The sequence below is a fragment of the Gadus macrocephalus genome, chromosome 15 (assembly GCF_031168955.1).
Source record: "Gadus macrocephalus chromosome 15, ASM3116895v1".
In the NCBI taxonomy this organism is placed as follows: Eukaryota; Metazoa; Chordata; class Actinopteri; order Gadiformes; family Gadidae; genus Gadus; species Gadus macrocephalus.
The window spans coordinates 12,353,701-12,376,402 of NC_082396.1; the positions used below are offsets into that span (position 1 = coordinate 12,353,701).

General features: G+C 46.9%; 1 protein-coding gene across 1 annotated transcript in view; it reads left to right on the forward strand.

Moving 5' to 3' along the window:
• The window catches only part of LOC132473660 (cilia- and flagella-associated protein 46), a 72,728-nt gene that overhangs the window by 10,611 nt on the left and 39,415 nt on the right, over positions 1-22,702 (forward strand). The window contains exons 12-33 of the mRNA XM_060073871.1: positions 916-1,141; positions 2,884-3,001; positions 3,774-3,894; positions 5,517-5,629; positions 6,169-6,263; positions 7,252-7,358; positions 8,416-8,628; positions 9,139-9,331; positions 12,200-12,349; positions 13,729-13,845; positions 14,175-14,347; positions 14,652-14,783; positions 15,788-15,953; positions 16,461-16,521; positions 16,894-17,035; positions 17,500-17,683; positions 18,409-18,568; positions 19,701-19,924; positions 20,346-20,495; positions 20,966-21,133; positions 21,823-21,971; positions 22,601-22,699. Of these exons, the coding sequence (XP_059929854.1) occupies positions 916-1,141; positions 2,884-3,001; positions 3,774-3,894; positions 5,517-5,629; positions 6,169-6,263; positions 7,252-7,358; positions 8,416-8,628; positions 9,139-9,331; positions 12,200-12,349; positions 13,729-13,845; positions 14,175-14,347; positions 14,652-14,783; positions 15,788-15,953; positions 16,461-16,521; positions 16,894-17,035; positions 17,500-17,683; positions 18,409-18,568; positions 19,701-19,924; positions 20,346-20,495; positions 20,966-21,133; positions 21,823-21,971; positions 22,601-22,699 (3,261 nt within the window). The remainder of the gene's footprint in view (positions 1-915; positions 1,142-2,883; positions 3,002-3,773; positions 3,895-5,516; positions 5,630-6,168; positions 6,264-7,251; positions 7,359-8,415; positions 8,629-9,138; positions 9,332-12,199; positions 12,350-13,728; positions 13,846-14,174; positions 14,348-14,651; positions 14,784-15,787; positions 15,954-16,460; positions 16,522-16,893; positions 17,036-17,499; positions 17,684-18,408; positions 18,569-19,700; positions 19,925-20,345; positions 20,496-20,965; positions 21,134-21,822; positions 21,972-22,600; positions 22,700-22,702) is intronic.

The window sequence follows — 22,702 nt, forward strand, 5'->3', positions numbered from 1 at the left end:
CTTAAAATTGCCATTGAAAAATGTTTATAACAAGCAGTCTTGATCATCACAGCAACAGCAGGCAATCTGCAGCCAGATGGTAATCTCTGACTCGATAGTCCATCATTTAACAGAAATTACGATCATCACACCAAAGATCCCTAGAGTTGTTCTAAATGGTTGCTTCTAAAACTCATTACAGCTTTTTGGATGAAATAATTCCTCACTGTATTTATTATTTATCTTCCAATGATTGGCCTGATTTTTTTTTTTTTTGTGCTTGAGGGTGTTCTCAAGCCTCCACTCACTTCTTCTAACAAACTTCTGTAGCAATTACCTGAATTCTCATTAACTTGAACACATTAGCCTCAACCGACACGAGAAAAGGAAATTCCCTAAATTCTTCAACCCACTTTCCTGTCTTTCTTCATTTTCCTGTCCTTAGAAAAAGAGCCCATCAAAATATTTAAACAAAAAAGGAAAGGAAAGACAGTGAATTAAATTCTTCCATTAATGAAAAACCATGTAAACACTCTGTTCACTACTGAGTTTGCCACTTGTATCTCAAACTCTGAAATCTCCAGTTATTTTGCCACTTGGGTAAAGTTTGTTTGACCAACATACAAATGCAATGTTTTCTACATTTTACCTGTTGAATCCCAACTACTTACAACATGGAATACAATTCAATTGTATTGATTTACAATTTGGTAAACTGCCTATTGCTCACTGTGATTGCCTGGGAACAGTTATCTTTAACGGTGTTGAGTGTTGGTCATATAACTCGGGCTACTACTCAACGTCGTCACTCTTCCATTGTAACTGAGCGTTTTTCAGACAACCAGAGACCAAGACCAGGGGGTGGGGGATGGATATCGCTGCGTAGGCACCCCCCTTGTAACCTGCTGAACCATATAACCTGCCTCCCTGCCCCAGCATGCTGCTGGAGACCCGCTGTGAGGTCCACCAGGAGCTAGCCCTCCTGGAGGAGGAGGAGGGCCGTCTGGAGGCCTCCCTGGGGCACCTGGAGAGAGCCGTGCTGCTGGCCGACGGGCCGCGCAGAGAGCGCCTGTTGACCACGGTCCACCGGCTGCGCCTCAGAGCCACCCTGTACAGCGCCCCCAGCAGGCCGGAGGACAGGGCCGCCATGCTGCTCCAACAGGTTCCTTTGTCCAGTTTTATTCTTTCCAATGATTAACCAAGATGAGTTTCTTGCTTTGGTACTTCTCCCGTGTGTGTGGTACCTGGATGTTGGATCCATGGCTCTACCCCGCGCCAAACCAGCTGGGCTGGGTTGCACCAACTGGGCGTAAGCCTGGTCTTAACTACGCCTGGTCGTAACTTGGTGTTCCAAGTCCGACCTAACCGTTACGCCGGTTGCACCAACTGGGCTTAGCGTTCTTTTCACTAAGACCAGGCGTAAATCCTACGCCTGGTCAGGGGCAAGTGTAGAGTTGAAATTCAAGGTTGTTTCTAAAGCAATTACATCCAATCCAATGCAGCGCTACCACCGTCCTTGCAACTGCTCATTGCGCTTCGCTTCTATGCAAGCGGGGCATTTCAAAACACAGCCGGCGATATGATCAGTGTTCACAGATCGCCCGCCTGTACGGTTATCCGGAGGGTTTCACTGCCTTCATGGGGAGATGCGGATGCACCCAGAACGGGTCTGCACAGAAATAGCTGCGTGCACCGTTCTGCACAACATCTCCAAGAGAATCCCTCTCCCCAGACACCATCAGCCACCGGCGGTCCCCGAGGAAGACGTGCGTCCAGCCAGAGCAATTGAAGATATAGCTGGCCGATTAGTCCGTTCTCAACTTATTATCAGTTGTGAATATTGTTTTAATTATGTTTATATGTTTTATATGGGCCGACACATTAAACAGATCTCTCCTATAGTCTCAAAACAACTCAATTAGCTCCTTGTCATTTGATGATGGACAATGAATAGCTTCTGTCAAAAAGAACCATTCCCGTCTAAATGCCTGCTCGTTGTAAACCAGACATTACAAATACATATTTTAATTACATTAGTTTGCAGTGTTTTATTGTCAGGCATTAACACAATTGATGAATGACAATGAATGAAAGAATGAATTATTTATTTCGGTGTCCAACAGCATGTCAAGTAAAATAGTAAATAGCTGTCGGCACGGAGTATCCTAGTAACGCGGTGATATGCGCATTCCATGGAACATTCACATGGCCGTGCATGGCTAAGACCGGGCGTAGTTAAGACCAGGCGAAAGTCCCGTTGGTGCAACCGGCGTTAGTTCCATTCTAACGCCAGGTCTTAACTAAGACCTACTTAGCAGTTACGACCAGGCTTAGTTAAGACCAGTTGGTGCAACCGGCCCCTGGAGAATAACTAACCAGTCTTCGGAAAACCAATCAGAATCTGACTGAACAGAATTGACTGACTAACTTCTTTATTCTGTCTCGGTGGAGCACTTTTTTGGAAGTGACAGTGCCTTTTCCACCGTGTTAATGTTTGCTATGATGTTCCGTGTCAGCAGCCAATCTACTGGAAATGCGCCCATCTCACGTTTCATGGACATGGCATTGCCTTTAGGCCGTGCTTAATACATTAGTTCCATGGAGATATCCAGACAAATCCTCCATAATCTGTGTATTATGTCTGCATGTAACAAGATCAAGAAAATGGGTCTCTGGGCTTAGTCCTTGGTCATTATGTGTCTGAATATATCATCACTAATCTCTGGTGAAAAAAGCATGATTACAAATGCTTGACTGGGCCATTAACAAACCATGGCTGCTTGTCTTTGAGATGTGGCGTTGGGGAAGCAGGGGTCAAAGGTTGCACCATCTATGAGTGGTTCATGCTGTACTAGAAGAATAGAATAATATATCTCCCTTGCTCTTTTCCCCCTCTTTTTGCAGGCAAAGGACAAGGCCCCAAAAGACAGCATTGACATTCGTTCCATGCTGGTCCAAGCTGGTCTCCTCCTGGCCCCAGATGCTTTCCAGATAGTGCTGGATGCGGACTGCACGCCTGAAAGTACGACTTCCACTCTACTTCCAATTCTTCCTGACCAAACACCTCCCGGACACGTCGTTTTGTTCTTAACAAATAGACCTCGATGTCCCCGGGTCACGGGGAAGTCTGGATTGAAATGGAAGGGACGTGGGTCTCAAATATATTTTATGGTTAACATACGACACTTAGGCTTGGGGTGGAGGCCAGGGTGTATATTTTAATAACAACATCAACAGTAGAGGACAGGGCAGCCTTCTGGCGACGCGGGGTGGGGGGGGGGAGGGGGGTAGTTGTTTTTTTTGGTAGTGGCTCCTGTCTTAGAGGTGCGTGACCCCCTCCAGTGCTCTCTGCTGCTCCGGATTAAGAGCGTTCAGCGCATGCGCCTGCTTAGGCAGGACGAGGGGTTCATGAGGACAATGCCATAACTCACCAGGGACCTGGCCGAAAAAATCCATTTAGGTTCCTTCGCGGCAGGCGCAAAACACATGCATGCCCGGAGTGAATGCATAATAATAATAATAATAATATATTTAATTGTAGAGCATTCAGAAATCTCAAAGTGCTACAGAGTTAAGCATTCCTGACCCTAATGGATACCGCCTTCCAGGGTTCCTGTGCACATGAGTGGACATTCCTACCATGTTGCATACATTATAGAGGCGTACTCTCAATTGGTTCGGGAACATTACTAAACTGAGTGCTTTTAATCGTGAAAGTTAATGTGGGTTTTTTATGGGGATGGAGTATATTGTGTGAATATTATTATCTGTGGTTGATCTTGTCATTTGTTTAGGCAGTGATGGGACTGTACCTGCACTTCAGCTGTCTGCCAAGGCCAAGCATCACTCTTGGTCGGTCCAGGGGGTGAAGGGACATCTGGAGAGACTGGCCGATGACAACAACGCCACAGAGAGGTGCGCATGGAGGGTCCGGTTGTCCTATTTTGTCCTATATTATAACTTCTGGTGGTTCTGAGATTGCACGGAGTCTGGGCCGGAAACCATAAATGAATGGGGCAGAGGTACGCCTTGTTTCATTAGAGAGATATAAAAAAAATAAAATAAAATACTTTGCACAAGTAGAGGAAGCTTTAAGAAGGAGAAGTTTATTTTGAAAGGGGCCAGTCTGCACGGTGTTGATTTAAATACTTTATAGGGCTTCTTTAACATTCACTACTGTTGGCCGAGTTGCATGATTGGTCTGAAAAAATATGCAGCGAAAGTGGTGTGAAACGCCCCGTGCTCCCAGCTCGTCGGCCATCAGTCTTTAGATGCTCTTATCTGAAATCAGAATAATAAATCGATATTACTGATCCGCTAAGTGCTTCAGGTCTTGTCTATGAGCCTTAGACACTGCTGTGTTCTATCCACGCCTTTCAGTTTCCTCTCAAGGTCTCTCAATCCTCCCTCTCAGCTTCTCCCTGGTCCACGAAGGATCACCCAGCTGTGTGTATTATGAGCTGCTTATACACTGACATCATGAGGCACTAATCAGTGTTTGTAGAGGCAACAGTGCTTCTTCTTCCGTCTATCTCACTCTTATTTGTCTGTAATCCACGCCGGAGCTCCATTCGAAAATGATTAACTCCAGGATACATTAATAAAACAGAGAGGTGAGGGATAGGCCGCGTTCATGATAGGGAGGGAAAACATCGCTTTTACTGCTGAAAGGCCTTCCCCAAAGGTACCATTAATTATTGATGTCCGCCCAAACAAAATAACATTTGCAGTGTGTCTTCAACTGTATGCTTTACTACACAGCTTTCACCGCTAAGGAAAGCCACAATCTCGGAGGGCATTTTGTTATTTTCAAGCGGGAGACAATCACGGGCAACAATCCCTTTCTCCTCCATGTCGTGGTTCATGTACTTCAGGGAGTCAAAGCCAAAGTTCCTTTCACCCAATTCCGTCTCAACCATGGCTGAGATAACCCCCACTACGAGTCTCATTGTGGAAATACCAGAGACGAGAGTCCGACGTGTTATGCGCCATAACACCAACAGCAGAACGGTTATCCAAATAACAAAGAAGTGTACAAGTAATCATAATCACACACACACACAAGCATGTGGGGCTTGCACGATCGTAGCTCATTGTCTCATTGGCGGGCCAAATTCTCTGGTTGGCAAGGCAGAGAAAGGGGAGGTAGCTTGGGCCCTTATAACAACATATAGGGCCACATTCCAAATCAGCGCGCCTGAGCTTCCATTTTTTGCAGTATACCTACTAGTGCTCGTTTTACACCGAACACAAGTTATAGCCAGGGGGGGACGATAGGCAGGCTAGGGGAACTCATATTAATGTTAGAAAACCTCATAAAGTGAGATTTTCATGCCATGGGACCTTTAAATCTCTCAAAGCGGTCCTTGTTTTCTGAGGCTCAACAGGTATTGAAGAGAGTAGGGAGAGGTGCGATACAGAGTGTCTGGCTGGATTGAAATCGCAAATCTTGCATATTGTACCTTGCATCCTATTATTATCATCTTCATTAGCATTGTTAGCAAAAGTAGTTCATATTTCGTACTCTGTATTTCCAGGGTGAATGTTTGGGCAGTGCTGGTGAAGGCTGCCAGGGGACATGAGGTGTGGGACATATGCAGAGCTGCTTGCCGCTTCTGTCTGCTCTACGACGACGGCAGATGGACTGAGAGTAGGTCTTGGAAGTCATGGGAAAGGGATCCTGAGGGCTTTCTAATTAGCTGTCCGGTAGGGCCAGCATGGCAAAAGACCAGTTTCTTTCCTGTCAAGAAACAGACCACACTCAAACTGATAATCCTAACTTTGAATATTAACCGTTTTAATGTGGAGATAATGGTTTGTGTGCTTGGCCGAATGCTTATTACATGTGTTATAGAATGTTGCCTCGAGAAAGTGTTAATAAACTGCATTTATTCATATTATTTTATTATTATCATTCTTTTTTAATCGCCTAGTTTCTCCTCATATATACAAAGTGTTCAGAGTGAATAGACGGATTATGACTTTTATGATTATACTGTATATGATTATAACTGCTATTACTGCTACCAGTGAACGTCACAAAAGGTTTTTTGAATGAGTTGAATAGAATAACCCTCCCTGTTTATGCGTAATTTGTCATTTATATAAGATAAGTTGGAACCCTGTGGAAAATGAAAGGGACGTTGACTTCTGTCATCGCTGTAAAATGGGTGATGTTCTCTGTTCCAGAGGGTCAGAGTCCAGAGCAAGGTTCTCTCCAGATCAACGCCTCCTCCAGGGACGTGCTTCTTCTCCTGGCCGAAATCTGCTTCATCAATGCTGAGGTGTGTGCTCTTCATCGTTAGGCCTTCACCCCATACGCACACAACAAACACGGACGCACGCGCGTGCGCACACACATACTCAAAATACAAACAACACAGCGGAAAACATGCTTCATTTGAAGTGGTCTGTGGACTCATCCTAGGTGAAGCTAATCACAAGCTATTAACTGAAGATGGACGTTGAATCAGCACTGAACAGAGAAACATACTGTGCTTGATATTCTCAGATATTCTGATATATTCTCATATTTTTCTGGGATTCGTGACGCTGTTTAGATCATGGTTTCATCTATAAGTTGCTTACTTTTATGCAAAACCTTCTTGAACTGTTTCGAGGAAAGCTTGTTAAAAGTTAATGGAGATTTTATGTGAGAATTTTTTCAACGTATACTATTTTTTTAACCAGGTAGACTTCTCTTATTGAGATAGGAGTTAAAACAATTACAAAGCTCTCTGCCCTCAGCATCAGAAGATGAGCTTTTTGGGATTTTCTTAACGAGCGGCCATGGGAGAGGAAGTTGATTGGGTGGAGTCCTGGGCTTGTTTGCTGCGCTGTGTAATCCACCTCCCATCAAGCTTTTATTACCCCCCCCCCCCCCCCCCCAGACCGAAGAAGATTAGCTCGAAAGCACTTTGAAGAAAAGCGGTGAACGACAGATCCTCACCGCGTGACCTTGCAGGAGCCGTGGAGGCGCCTCTGTCTCCAGTGTGTTCCTTCCTTTGTTCTGTGACAGTCGGCTTCCCTTCACTTTGAACACAAGTCAAGGGAATCAGAAGGGATGCACGAAATTGTTGAAGAAAATAATGCAAAAATGTTATTTCAGAATTCAATGAAAAAGCTAAATCCATGGCCAATGTTTCCTCAACAACCTTTGATGTGCCACAGCTAAACTAATTTAAACTACTAATGCCCCCTTTGTTTTGATAACTTCCTCTGAGGGTTAAATGCCTTCTTTATGTGATGGAGAGATTTCCCTTTCCCTCATAGGCCACCGTCCAGAAGCTGCAATCGGAGGGGGTGGAGCTTAACAGTCCCGCTGTCCTGCCCCAGGACAGAGGAGGCCCCGCCTCTGAGGACCACTGGGGGGTCTACAGGTAGCCACAAACACACACACACACACACACACACACACACACACACACACACACACACACACACACACACACACACACACACACACACACACACACACACACACACACACACACACACAGAGACACAGACACACTCACAATAACACTTGCTTTGGGGCATCCAGCAGCGCCTATTTTTTGAAGCCTTGAAAGAAGCAGTGACCATATAATGTCTAATCCTAAATGATGTTAGACGCAATGCGAACCGAGCATATGGGTTGCTGGGTTCCCATAGCCTTCCAATTGCACATTTTCTGTAGCCTGGTCCTACCAGACCATCGTACTTCATTACATTTGTACAGAAGGTCTGGAACTGCCCAATTGACAAACGTTCACTCACTTGGAGGCGGGTGTCTGTTGAAGTTTTAAAATGATTGGATCTGCCCAGTGCCACTCTGGATCTGCCATAACCAATCGCATAGCGTTTGGTCGTGACGTATGTCATGCGACGGGACCGGCTCCTTCACCACTAACGGAGCCAGCTGGAAAATCAAACTTTTCCCGAACCCGGTGGGGAGAAGCGCCACAACATCATGGCCACCAACAAAACTCAGCAAAGCTTGTTCTTTAATTGATCGATATTCGGCAGCGATCCCATAACAGACCGAATAGCTTCTCTCGTATCCTTCTCCATTGTCTTCCTGGTCTTCCTCTGACTACAACTGAAACTGGCGCGCGGCCTCGACGTCATTTTTCTCAGCCCCTCCATCTGTTCGCTGATTGGACCGCCAAAAATCTGTCTTCCAAGGAACCCATGCATATGAAGCAGACCCAGACCTAGTACTGAAGTGAAATGAAAATTGAGCGGAAGTAGGTAGGTGGGCGGTGCCAGGCTAAAATTTCTGCCCCCCAGCAGTTAAAAAGTGTTATGTAACCCCTTAAAGTGTTAAATCATTTAAACTGAATGTGTCCATTCAATTCTCTCTCTATCTCTCGCTCCCTCTTTCACTATCTCTATCTATTTTGCTCTCTCTCTCTCTCTCTCTTCCTCCTCTCTCCTCTCTTACCTCACTCTTAGGGACTGGATCCAGTCTCTGTCGGCCTATGCCACCGCTGGCTTCCTGCGGGGAGCGGAGCTGGGGGAGGAGCTTGGCGAGTGGTGGATGGTGGACAATGCCGCCGTGTACCTGTGGAACTACAGCCGCCCTCTGCTGGTGGCCTGCGAGTATCGCACCCTCCTGCCCACCTTCCAAACGCTAGTAGACACGCTTAGACGAACTGGACACTGTGGGTAGGTTCTGGGGAGAGTTGGGAAAGAGCAAGTGACAAAGTCTTGCAATACATTGTAATATTTATAATTGTAATGAATCAATGATTGGCATCTGATTAATATAATATATATCTCGCTTTTATTTTAGTTTATATATAAGAAGTTCTGAAGAAAAACTGCAGTTTACTGCAAAACAAATACTGGGTCATTAAGTCCCCAGCAGATACATGGATCATTAAACAAATTAAAGGATTGGTATTCATGTTTTTAACAAACCAACAGCAACTTTAGCACGGCCAGAAAAAAAACTTACTTTTAAAATGATTTGGCAAGCACTTGTGGAGTGGAGTATTCGCCACAAAAAAAGATCAAATGATCCTTGGGCTCCGGAGTTTTCCCCAAAAACGCAGGGACAACAACAATAACAACAGCTTAAACTCTCAGTCCCTGGGCCAGAGAGTTTCAATTTCACTATCACTACGAGTTCCACCACCAGATAGCGGGTTACATCTGCTGTGTTGTGTTGCTCAGGGATCAGGCGCTGTTGGTGCTGCTGTGTGACTGTGTGGCCCGCGGGCTGCTGCAGCCTCTGCTGGGCCGAGACGGAGTCAGGACCAAGAAGGGAGCGGGGAGGACCCCGGACAAGGCAGGCTCCACCACACATGTTGGGGGAACCCTGGCGATGGAGCCGGCCGCCCTAAAGGACCTGAACAAGGCTCTGGAGGTGTGTGTGTGTGTGCGATGCGTCTAGGCGCGTGATGCGTCTGTGCAGTAGTGTTGGAGTAGTAGTGCTTGTAGTTAGTGCATGCTGCATGCTGCTTGCTACTCTCTGCTTTCAGTTACTGCCACCGGATAGCCCTTTGTTATCAGGGGCGAAAAGAGGAGCCGAGTGCGTAAGTCTCCTCAGCCGGTACATAGCCTCTCCACTGTCAAGATCTCGTACACGCCTCCCCGTGGCACACATGGAAACTGGTCCCAGGCTAAGTTGTACAGGATCTCGGAGCAGCAATGGGCCCCAGAGACGTGGCATGAAGGCCCATCGGTGAGTGGAAAGGCCCTGTTGCCCGTCAACTGCTGTCCCAGTTATGGGTAAATAGTGAAGACCCCAACGGCGGAGCAGGTGGAAGATGGTCGGTGTTAGCACCACCACAACGGCTGGGAAGGCGGAAGCAGGCGACCTGCACCTGGGGACAGGCACAGGCGGACAGGCACACCAACTGACCAGACCACCGGCAGCCCCCTGCATCTCCTGCCAGGCGAAGGTCCTCATGGGTTCCCTCATGCCACTGGAGGTCCATCTGTTAGGATTGAAGATGGTGGGAGTGAGGTCTGCGCACCCACACCTTAATCCTCCCCTATGCGCAAGCTTCTTGCTCCCCCCCCCCCCCCCCAAAAAGTCCTGTGGCGTTGTTGACTGGTGGTGGGTACAGGCCAAGGATGTGGCTGGGAGTATCTAGCTAACCATGCACACAGGTGGCAATGGAGTGGTGGTCGTTAAGACTGTGGGATGGAGCAGCGCGTCTTTTCGGCAGCTTCCATTTTGGACCACCTAGAAAAGGTGGTCCAATAAATTGTCTGATCCCAATACTCCGGATGGTAAGCCGCAACCGTCGGAGCATCCCCCCTTGCGGTCGAAAAATAAAAGATAAAAATAAGCTAAGCTATTGCTTCGTGGAACTTTCGCACACTGCTGGACCTGGCTGGAACTCCTGACAGGTCCCACCGCAGGACAGCACTGGTGGCCCTGGAGCTTGCAAGATACAACATTGACATAGAAGCTCTCAGCGAGACAAGACTACATGGAGAGGAATCCCTGTCTGAGGTGTGGTGCTGGGTACACCTTGTTCTGGAAGGGGGTCCCCGAAGACACTCTCTGTAATCATGGAGTTGGCTTTGCTGTGAAGTCTAAACTGCTGCAGCACATTCCGAAATGCTGCTCCCTTGACACAGAAACACACCGCGGATCGATAAATCATAATTTGGACGCCTACGCAGCAGGGTTTTTGAAAACCGTAACCTGAAGGTCAGTACCAAGGTTGCTGTTTACAACACGCTAGGTCTCTCCACTCTGCTTTATGGGGCAGAGTCATGGACCCCATACCGCCAGCACATCAGCAACCTAGAGGCCTTCCATATCCGCTGCCTACAGAAGATCGTCGGTCTGTCCTGGGAAGATAGAATCCCCCATACAGACATCCTCAGCAAAACCGGCTCAATCTGTATGGAAGCAGCTGTGGCCAAAAAACATCTGCGCTGGATAGGGCACACCATACGCATGCCTGAACACCGCCTGCCCCGCCAAGTCTTCTACAGCCAACTAATGGGCGCAAAGCGCTCTGCTGGAGGGCAAAAGCGGCGCTTTAAGGACTGCACCAGGGACCTCCTAAAGTGAGCGAACATCCCCCTCACACAGCTTGAAACTCTGGCACTCAACAGATCAGCCTATAACTTGTGCCACTGCAGTTTCTGAATTACACCAAACCAACCAAGACCGACGTTCCGAGAGGCGCATCAAGAGACACCAGCGGGCGGCTGGTACCTTCCTGGCATCTGGTTTCCCTAGCTCCAGCTGCGGACGAATGTGCGGCTCAAGGATCGGACTCTACGCCCATGATAAGTGGCACCAGCGGTGTTTGGTCTGGCCCGAGGGTCTCCCAGCTGTGCTGAGGTGACAGGCGGGCGGGTGGTCTGCAGACTAACGAGGAGACCGGAAGAGAACACATCATGCTGGGCTCACATTCACGTATTTTTTTAAAAGACACTTTTATCCAAAGCGACTTTGGATAAGTGACCTCAAGAACACGTGTTATACGGGTAACGGGTTGGTGTTAGGCATCTGAAAGATGCACACAGGTAAGCTGCGGACATGGAGGATTGAACATAGGACCTTCCCGGCTTAAGGCTTAGCAGAGCAATCACACCCCTTGCTGCTGCGTTGCCTCAACGCAAGGTTTGAATTTTTGGGAGGCGCGCGTCAGGCCCTTGCGGTGGACGCAAGGAGGGTCCGCAAGGAGAGTCCGCAAGGACGTAATGGGTCCGTAAACGCCCTTGCGCTGCGTTAACGTAAAACCATGACTATGCCTTAAGAGTCGCCGCCCTTATCAGCAGTATAGCCCAGCTCAGTTATAGCTCGTGTTTCCACCTCCGACAGTTATGGTAGGGCGGGGTTTAAGCCGTATGGCAATAGCCACGGCATCTACGTTATCGTGATCTCATAGCAGCCCCACACAGTGTTGCCTGCTAATAAATCCAAGGAAAAGAAGAATGCACACAACGAACAAAGAGCAACTATGTAGGACGTCCAAGAAGGACGGCAAACTTTTGTTCTACATTTTCTTAAATAAACAAAGTTGCAACAAACTGTGTAGCTGCAACTTGCCGGCACCCTTTCAGGCGTCTCAGTACCCCAACAGAGGAGTACTGTGGGACGAGTACGGCTAAATAGCGCTCAGTCTGGATCACACCCACTTCTTGGCTGTGGCAACGCGACCCATGCCGCACCTTTGCAGACTGAACCGACCCACACCCTCCGGTGGAAATGCGCGTAAGTAAGGGAATCTATGAAACTCCCATGTTTCCTGTGTCTTTTCAGGTGTGTGAATTCGCCCTGCGTCTGTCAAGCGTGGCCGTCCCTGGAGGGGCCGTATCCATGGTGACCAGGAAACAGGTGCTGGCCACCTGGGTTCAAATCAAGAGGCTCCTGCAGCAGCCCGTCAGCCAGACGAAGGACATTGGGGTAGAGGTACCCACCGCCCACCAGCCATCTTTACTTGTCATTGGCCTATGGTTTATTTTGCTCTAGGACACCCCCCTATATGACAATGAATAGGATGTATCGAGCTCTAATGGGGCAATGGTTTTGATGTGATTTATTTGAACATGAGTATTTCGACGTATTAAAGCAAAATGAACGCTGACGAAGTTACATTATTATACACAATCACGCTATTCATGTACAGGGTAATCTGTAAATGAGGTTCAATAGGCAACGCATTAAATGAGTAACACATTACTGATTTCCATATTCAATTTGTCACATGTCCATACATAACTATGAATCTGTATTCCACGATATTGTGAACATATATCCTTCTACACAAATGAATTCTTCTGTCACAAGCTAATAAAATACGGGGGAAATCCCTGCTGGAATCCCTATAATCGCCCGCCGGAGCGAGCAGGAAATACAGCCCCGGTCACGCGAAACCTATGTGTCACGGCGACATGGGCTTTTAATGGGCTGTAACGTTATACTTCAGGCTAACGGTGCTTTCACTAGGGGCGTGGCCTGCACACTCATCTGGCCATGACATTTTAAATTAAATTTAAAATTAAATAGACATTCTCCTGGTGCAGATCATTCCCCAGCAGAGAGAGTTATCATAATAATGGGAGCATATGTAAGGCAAAGCCTCGGGCTCTGCCTTTCGATTAGAGCACAATCCTTAAAGCCTTTAGATGACTTATTTCCTGTCCACTTTAGGAAATAATAACAATTGTGTGTGTGTGTGTGTGTGTGTGTGTGTGTGTGTGTGTGTGTGTGTGTGTGTGTTTGTCCATTACCCTGTTACTTATCCTGTCTATTGAGCTGAGATAGTGCCCAATTCTCTAGAATTGAGGGGTTATTGAACAGTTTACATATCAGGGTGCCTAATGAAGTTTGGGTCGGGTAGTTGACACACTGCACATTGTTATGCATACACACACGCAAATGCTCACCGACCCCCTGCCTCAACAAGGCCTTAGTTAATATGGCTATGACTTATACCTCATTAGGATCACTAAATCATTCATCATCTCATTTCCTTCATAATGGAAAGTCATTTATTATCGAGGAGAGCATCTAGGCTGTAACTGGAGCGCACAAACACACACGCTTTGTGCTGATTAAACATTACAAGAGCTATATGCATGATTTACTAGAGAGTAAATCATTACAACAACAACTTTCTGCCTCCAATAACGCCGCACCCTGCAGTGAAGGGACGATGTAAAATTGAACGCAGGTGATTTTAGCACCACAGACTATTTGTCATCCCATGATTACATAAGTTTGTGTGTGTGTCGCTGTGTGTCGGTGTGTGTTTGTATTTACGATCGTCCAACTGTGTCCACCGACAGTGTAAGGGAGACGAGTCCGTGGCGGCCATGACACGCGTGCTTGTTGCCGTGGAGATGCACTTGTGTTGCAACAGAGACGGTGTGCAGGTGGAGCCTGCGGTGCCCGGCCTCTCGTCAGTGAGTACCTCCGTCAGACACCCCCCTAAACCCACAACTCCTTCCTGCTCCGTCTGCGTAAGTGCATACAACAGACATAACAGAAGATAAAAACAGACTAACCAAGTTTACCAGTGCAATGAGGGAAGGCTCATCGCACCGCAGATGAATTTCCTTGGGACAAACTTTAAGTATGGTTTGCCTTCAGTGCTCTCCGATTCCCTCCATAGCCTAATCTCTTACCATCTGCACAGCGCCGCACTCCATTCCTTCTGTTGCTCATCATCTTCTGTCCCCCTCTCCCCTGTCGTATCTTTATTTACTCCTCCCGACCCACGTCTTGCTCCTAGCTCGTGCGCGCCGCGTCTGACTGTGCGTGGAGCGACGCGGCGGCGGAGCTGCAGGTGTGGAGCCAGCTGGCGTCGCTCTGTCACCATGGCGACGACCACAACCTGGTGCTCCACTGCACCCAGGCTGCGCTGCTGCTGGAGGGCGCTGCGTCTAGAGGCGTCAGTGGTTCCCTGTGAGTGTGTGTCTGTGTGTATGCGTGCTTGTGTATGTGCGTTTGTGTACGTGTATGTGCACTCTCCAAGTTTGTAATCTTTGGCGGATCCCAAATTATTTAAGTCGTACCTTGACTTTTTTAAGCTATGTAAGAGACTGCTGACATCTACTGGCAACCCTTAAGTATTACAGTTAATGCAAAGCTACGTAGGCTTAGCTTCAGTAGATCCTACCCCTCATGTGATTTCCCTTCGTGATCTTTGTATACTAATTTATTGATTGATTGATTGATTGAGTCGATCTGTTGATTCTATCCTTTACAGTTACGGGCCGAATGCAGTGAATGAGATGCTGAGCAGCGTGGCCAGTCTGAGGGGCCTGAGCCTGGCACACCAGTCCAGCGGAGACCTCCACAAATACAAAGAGGCCCTGCATGTCCTGCTGTCCAGTGTCAGGTACTTCCTCTGAATTATCATCATCATCATCATCATCATCATCATCATCATCATCATCATGTTTGGAAGAAAAAGCTCAACAGTTCAGGAGATTGTTATGGGAAAACGCACCACTCAGTTACCTGAGCTATCTCTTACCTCTTTCATACAGTTTGCTATTCAATAATTTAGCAGACACTTTTATGAAAAGCGTCTGACATACAAGGGGGAATGGAACACAGTACCCTCATGCTGGGAGTCAAACAATTTGTACTTTTCTCCCTCTTTTTATTTCTTTATTTCTTATTTCTTTATTTCAAGGATAGCCCCTTGAGATGTACCATCTCATTTTCGAGGGGGTCCTTACAATTATGACAGATAATACAAAGATACAGAGTAAGTACTAAACATAAATCCAAACACATAAGCACAAGGACAAACAAACACACTCACGCTCACGCACACTCCAACAATGCTCCCCAAAGCTAGCCCCCCCCCCTCATCACCCCCCACCAGCCGGTATTACACAGTACAGAAGAATCAAATACATTAACATACATTAAATACATTTTCTTGCATGCACAAGTAAATTATACGGGACATATTTGTACCCAGATACACACACATATACAGTATAGTGGACAAAAGGAAAGCAGGTATGAGTAGAATGAGTCCTAGAGAGAAAAAGGTAAGATAGATCAGAAACAAGAGCAGGACATTTCATAATGCATAACTAAAGATGATTTGAAGATATGGAAAGAAGTGACAGACCTAATTCAGGATGGAAGGTTGTTCCAATCTGATGGAGCTTTGAATTTGAATGCCCAACAACCAATTTCTTTTCTGATTCTAGGTGTAACTAGAAACAGGTGGTCCATGTGCCGTAGGCTGCATTGAGAAGTAAAAGGGATTAAGAGTTGTTTCAAATATGAAGGGAAATTGAGATAGATACATTTTTATTTCAGGTGAACATCTGTTGGGAGTCTTCATGGCTCTTGTCTCTGTCACTGTTGTTTTCAACACAGCTTTGCAGAGAAGGCTCAGAGCCTGCCCCTGTGCATGGCAGCGGCCAGACATTACTGGAACACCTGCCTGCCACTGACCCGGGCCCCCGCAGGCCGGCAGCAGCTCCAGGGACCCCTGGAGAGGATTCTGAGTGCCCTGTGTCATACCGGGCCCCAACAGACTACGGTGCTGATCCTACTTAGGGAAGATAAAAGCTCCTTTTATTTTATTTTTTTACTAAATGTTTGAGAAATGTAAAATAGATCACAAAAATCAGTTGCGCAAAAATGTTCTATGTCCTAATAATAATCACTATATTTTAAATGTAACCTTTTCCTCTTTGCAATCCTTCTTAAAACTCAATATCACTAGTACTATTGATATTGAGTTTGAAAGATTTGATTCTGGTGTCGCACTGCATTGTTGTTATACTGTACTATATACATCATTCATACGTTCTTTTGCCTAAACTCGAGGAAGTAAGATACATATGTATACATTATAATTCTGCAAAGTATGGCCATATGGCCATCGTAGTCTGTGTTCTGTGGTACGTATGGTCCTGGAAGAGTGTGAGCACTGCTTAGCCATAGGATCTTCTGTAGCCTCCTCTCCTTCATGTTGCCTGCACACCATGCTATTGTTGATCTGTACAAGCCTTCTCCTTTTCTTCCTTTCTTCTTTGCCTTAAAGCAGGGTGAGGCAAAGGGCAGGGTTGCTGCGACAACCACGGCTAAATTGGAAGAACTTACAAGTGAGTTCTGCAACAGAAAAGAAATAATCCCCTTTCTCTCTTTCCCTTCTGCAAACTTTTCATTTCAACGGATGTGAAAATTGATCCCTGTGTCCAAGCTAAGCTGTGTATAAGAAATGAATGTACATGAAACGATGACTTAGACTTCTCCCTTGGATGAGACCCCTTTAGAGCAGAACCAAGGAGTTCTTAGCTGTCCCATATTCATGGCGTTAATCTCACATCCTCTCTGCTCACATGGGCTTTATGTATGTCAAATCATCATCATCAACTCTATGCACCACGGCTTATGTGTTTTATCCATCTTGTTTTGCGTGAGTGTGTGTGTGTTAAGTATGTGAAAGTGTGTTCTATGTGTTTGTGCGTGCTTAGACGATGAAGATGATGAAATAGGCCTACGAGCGGGCATGTACCAGATGCTGTTTCGTATCCACGGCGATCAAGGCGATTGGGAGAGAGCTCTGCAGGTGCTGGATAAGGGTGTCAGAGAGCTGCCTCGGACCGAACACAGACTGTGAGTGTTAAGCCTGGATGTAGGGGCGAGAAGGGGAGTCTGTTAGAGGGAGAGGAGGAGATGGGGGAAGAGAAAGGATGGGTTGTGGTCATAGCAATGGGTAATGAAGGAAGGGAGGGGGAGGAAAGAATTAAAAGAGACATGTAGGAGAGAATGAGGAAAGAAAAAACAATGGAGGAAGGAAGGAATGAATGACCGAAGGAAGATGGGAGGGAGGAACAGAGAGGGGTGAGAGGGAGTCAAGGAGGAAGTAAGGAAAGAATGATAATCGACAGCGCCAGTTACCTTCCAGCCTGCTGATAGTAAGCCACTCTTTTTAAAGTGCTGCTCCATGACTCAGTTTGTAGCTACAAAGAAGTCATTATCCCTATTCGCACTGCAGGGGATTGCGCTCCACATCCTCAATGTTTCACTCACTCTCTATATATACGTGTCTGAGAACGTGTGCTTAAACTGCCCCATAGGCTCCTGTTGCAGCAGCGCACACTGGTCCGTGCACGGCTGGGCCAGAGTGTTGGGACGGACATGCAGAGGTTCAAGGAGGAGGGGGAGCATGTCTGTTCCTCTGTGTGGCACCAGGTGGCGCTGTGTTCCCCTGACACCCAGCAGCAGCGGGCCGGCTTCCAGAGCTCGGTGGCCGCTCTCTCAGTAATACCACTCACATCTCACATCTTCAGCCGCTTGTCCGGGGTCGGGTCGCGGGGGCAGCAGCTCTAGAAGTAATACCACTGTTTATTGTTACTCTTTAGTCATTTAGGTTTAGGAGAGGCTCCCTGATCCATGGCCACTCTCTCAGTTATACCACTATTTATTATTACGCTTTAATTAATTGGGTTTAGGAGATGCTCGTCCAGGGTTGTGCAACGTCATTGCTTCAACCCATGCTCTATTCTTTAAATAGGACATATGTCAAATATGAACAGGATTAGGCTAATTCTTGCGGTTGTTACTTGTTTTTTACAACAATTATAGCAACTGTAGCACCATCTTTTGGATGAACCTGTTTATTACAGCTATATTTTCCATTGGCTGAATGTTTTTATTATATAATGCAAACAGAATAATGCATTTCTGCGCGTGTACATGAATGTGCCTTTGCTTGGCGGACACGTCATTTCAATTGCTCAATTACTTTCACACACATTTGTTTTGACCAATTATATAACTGCAGGCTGGGATCTTTAAGCTTGTAATTGGCAAACACAAACTTTAGTTTGTGTTTGGTATAATTAATGAGTTTCTGGGGTGACTCCTTGCAAAACAAGGCGTCACCCTGCCCCTTTCAGATTTTGGCTTCCGGCCAGAAGTTCTGCTATAACACAGTCGGGCTTACGGATCCCGGATCACGCTGCATGTGACTCCTGTGTGTACAGGAGCAGGGTGCAGAGGGCCGGTGGCAGAAAGCAGACCTCCTAATGCAGTTTGCAGAGTGGCTGTACGGTCAGAACCAGCCTCTCCAGACAACCCAGCACCACCTCCACTGGGCCGTAGACCTGCTGCTGCAGCTGGACCCTGAACTGGCCCAGGAGACAGGTACCCCTCGCACTAATCTGTATCACACTGTCCCCTCGTGTTCAACGGTGAAGGGAAAATATATTCACTTTGACACTTTGTGTTATTTATTGAAAGGCTCTTTTTATTGCACATATCCATCATTGTTGTTTTATCGTGGGCCAGTCCCTCACCCTCCTTCAAACAGCTTTGTTCGGAAGGAATGTTGGCACGGACCGAACACTTGTTTTACATATTTTAATTAGGTATTTCTTTTTTGTTTATCATATTGTTTAATCCTGGCAACATAACCCCATTTGCTCTTGTGTCGGAACATGCAATCCATTAGTGAACTGCAGGCTAGCGAGCGGCGCTGCCTTTGATCATAATTGCTCTGTGTTGCACAGGGGGAGGGGAAGCGTTTTAGACCGCCCCACGCCATCAATGAACCCCATTGTCTCTCACGGTAACCCCGCTGTGCTAAACGGAACGCGCCTCGTTGCTCAGAGGAGCTGGTACCCCACCACGGCCACGACACCAAAACAAGGGGTCCTAAGTAGGTGATCAGGGAGCAACCTGCTGAGAGCTCAGACAGTAATGCTGTTTTTGTTGTTGTCGATTTCTGAAAATACTGTGCGCTGTACTGTACTCATGTTTCTCGGGGACGAACCACCTCAGTTAACACACCGGTGCCAGGTCAAAGAAGCATGTGGCTCCTCCTGAGCTGTACTAGGAGGGGTTGGTCAGGCTGGTCCTGAACCAGCATCCCTCCTCCTCTCCTTTGAGAGTGACAGCCTGACTCTTTGACCGGCTGCCGGTTTGATTCCTGGGCTTCTCCTGGTGTGTACGTGTAGAGATTGTGAGCTTGAGCACAAATGGATGAGGTCATGCATCCAATTAGTCCAAAGACAAAATAATGCAAATGCTGTATCAGCCATCCAATTGATAATAAAATGTAAATGAACATTTAATAGTGGCAATTAATGCTTCCATTTAAAAACATGAGCTGTTCTGCTTTGTTAGCGATAGCTACATAAATAATCACCCCCATCTCAATATATTCATTGTTATATCGTGCAAAGACATCAGACTCATCAGTGCGGCCAGCTGTATCCTACACTACACAGTAAAACCAACCTCACGTTTACATCATGTATGTGTTTTGCTCCTCTAGATGACCCGTCCAAGGACAGTGGCCCCGCTGACACCTTGGGGCCAGATCCCCCCCTACAAGCGGTGGTCAGGGGGGCCTCCATTCTATCGGCGCTGCAGGATGTGAGGTGTCTGGACGGGCTGATCAGGGCGCACACCCTGCTGGGCTTCATGGAGCCCAGGACCTCCCCGGGCCACCAGGAGAACCTGCTCCGGGCCTACGTCTTCGTCCTGCACACCTGGAACGTAAGGACGCGAGCTCGTGAACCTTCCACTCTACCAGCCGTCGGCTTTTTAATCATTTTATTTCATTATAGAATAGAAAAAAAATGGCACTACATTTGATTTTAAGGCTTTTAACCGCTTTTCAGCTGAATTTTTAATTTAATTTTAAAAGTGATACAATGAATTTTACCACGTATCACATATCAGACAAATCAACGTCACCAACTACAATTATAGTTGATGTGGGTCTGTGTGTTTATCCTATTTGACTGTCAAATTCCACCAACTAACTGTGTGTGTGTGTGTGTGTGTGTGTGTGTGTGTGTGTGTGTGTGTGCGTGTGTGCGTGTGTGTGTGTGTGTGTGTGTGTGTGTGTGTGTGTGTGCGTGTGTGCGTGTGTGTGTGTGTGTGTGCGTGTGTGTGTGTGCGTGTGTCACCACAGGTGTCCATGGCAACGGTGCGTGAGGTCCTTACCGAGATGGCGAAGGCTCCGCCGGTGGAGCCCCCCAGCTCTGCTGCCTCCAAGAAGGAGAAGAGTGTGGTGCGAGATAAGGGCAAGGGGAAGAAGACCAAAGAGGCACAGCAGACCCCCGTATGTTTCCACCCCTGCTCTGTATACGTCACAACACACAACACACAACACACAACACACACGTCCCTCTGCACACAAATCATGCGTGTGGCTCCATCAAGTACATAGGCGTTCGAAAGTACCCTCATTTTGTAGTTCCCAGGTAGGCAGAGATGATTTTTTCCCAACTTTTGATCGAAATGGAAGCTTATGCCTTCATATATAGACAATGAAGTATTTCAAATGATAGATCTAAACTCTGTATTTAATTCTCACTAAATTGTTTTATTAGCCTCAACATTAGTATTAGTAGCCCAGCCACATTTTACATTTCTTAATTTTTATAAATTTTACAATGTAAATCATTATATTACAATAAATAAAATAAGAAATGACTTTACCCTACTTTTACATTACTTGATAATTATCACCTGACCAAAGTAGGCTTGATTCCATAATGATTCATATTTTCCTCCTCTGGACGTTACCAGCGACCCCCCACTGAGGAGAAGCCTCAACAACTGTTCCAGGAGGAGGAGCTCACCCTCCCTTCCACTCCTTCAGAGTGGGCGCGCTACGTCTGTCCCCACGTGGTGCGGGAAACCTTCCGGACCAGTGGCGCCCACCACTGCATCAGCAAACCCAGCTTCCCCAAACAGGCAAGGCTGGGACAATGTAGAAACAAGTGCTCTGCCTGCCGATTGCCTTCTCTCTTAACCCCCGTCCTTATTGGATATACGTTAGGTGTGCTGTGCACAAATTATTCAGTGTTGTTTCAAAACTTTCAGGTAACCTTGTAATTAGCACAGACATATTGATATTAGGTCACAATCACAACTCAGTTCAGTCAGTCAGAAACATGACAGGACGTGCACACTTGACAGCTGACCTTGGATTACCAATGCTTTTGATGAATTTGCGAGGGGGGGGGCGAAGGACGGAATCAGATTATGAATCAATTGGATCGGTATTCATTTATGTCGCGAGCACCTCGGCATGATGGGAAACTTAATGTGATGTAATTAGCTAGGCCTGTTTCAAAAGCCTTGGAGGTCGGGAAAGCAGGGCGAGGAAATAGGCCAATTTGAGCGCTGCACACCGCCAATTCAAGATCATTCTGTAATTAACTCAAAAGCAGTCCCTAGGCCACGACCATAATAATGATTATTACAGTTTATTTGAAACCGTATCAAAAGTTTAATCTCCTCTAAACTAACTGTGTGTGTGTGTGTGTGTGTGTGTGTGTGTGTGTGTGTGTGTGTGTGTGTGTGTGTGTGTGTGTGTGTGTGTGTGTGTGTGTGTGTGTGTGTGTGTGTGTGTGTGTGTGTGTGTGTGTGTGTCGCTGCAGGCCCAGAGTCTGTTCTACCTGGATCTCCTGGTCAGGGAACTGACGTCCCTCTCCCTCCCCCATCTGAGCCTCCCTGTGCTGCACCTTGCCGAGACCATCGCCCACGACCTTGTGGGCAGGATGGGCCTGTCCGACCTCTACCGCCTCAGGTGCTCCTCAGCAGCAGTCCTTTGGTCTCTGTCTGCCTCACTTTGTTGTGTCACTAGTCTCTCAATCACTCCTGTTTCTCACTCCTCTGTCTTGTCCCTTGGTCTCACTGTTCTGTCTCACTCCTCTGACGCACTCCCCCATCTCATTCCTTGCACTCACGCATTCGTCTCTCTCCTCTGTCTCACTCCTTTATCTCACTCATCTGCCTCACTCCTATGAGGCACTCATCTGTAGCACTACTCATCTCAATCATCTTTCTCACTCTTTGGTCTCAATCCTCAATGAAACTCTGACAGCTCACTCTTACATCTCACTCCCACAGCTCCCTTCTTCATCTTTCTATTGTTTGTGTCAAACACCAACAAAGATATCAGATTTGATGCAGGCCTGAAAGATGGTTTTGCTTTGGACATCCCCACAATGATAATCCAATACCCGGAGTCATATCTAGATGAAGGGGTTGATTAAAGAGCAGGCATTTAAATGGAACGCTCGATAATGGCCATTTGAACCAAAGTGGGAGTAAAATGCCTGCTGTACCAGTTGGGTCTGAGAGAATTTATGACAGTAAAAGGAATGATAACATAAGCCTTCCCATGTGTCATCTACAATGTCCCCACACATCCAGGATTGTGAGGACCTGTTGTCAACTGGGTATGGAGGCCCATTCTCCTTACCAGGACGAGCTGTTGGACCTCAGTAGCCTCCGGGAACAGGAACTAATTGAGTA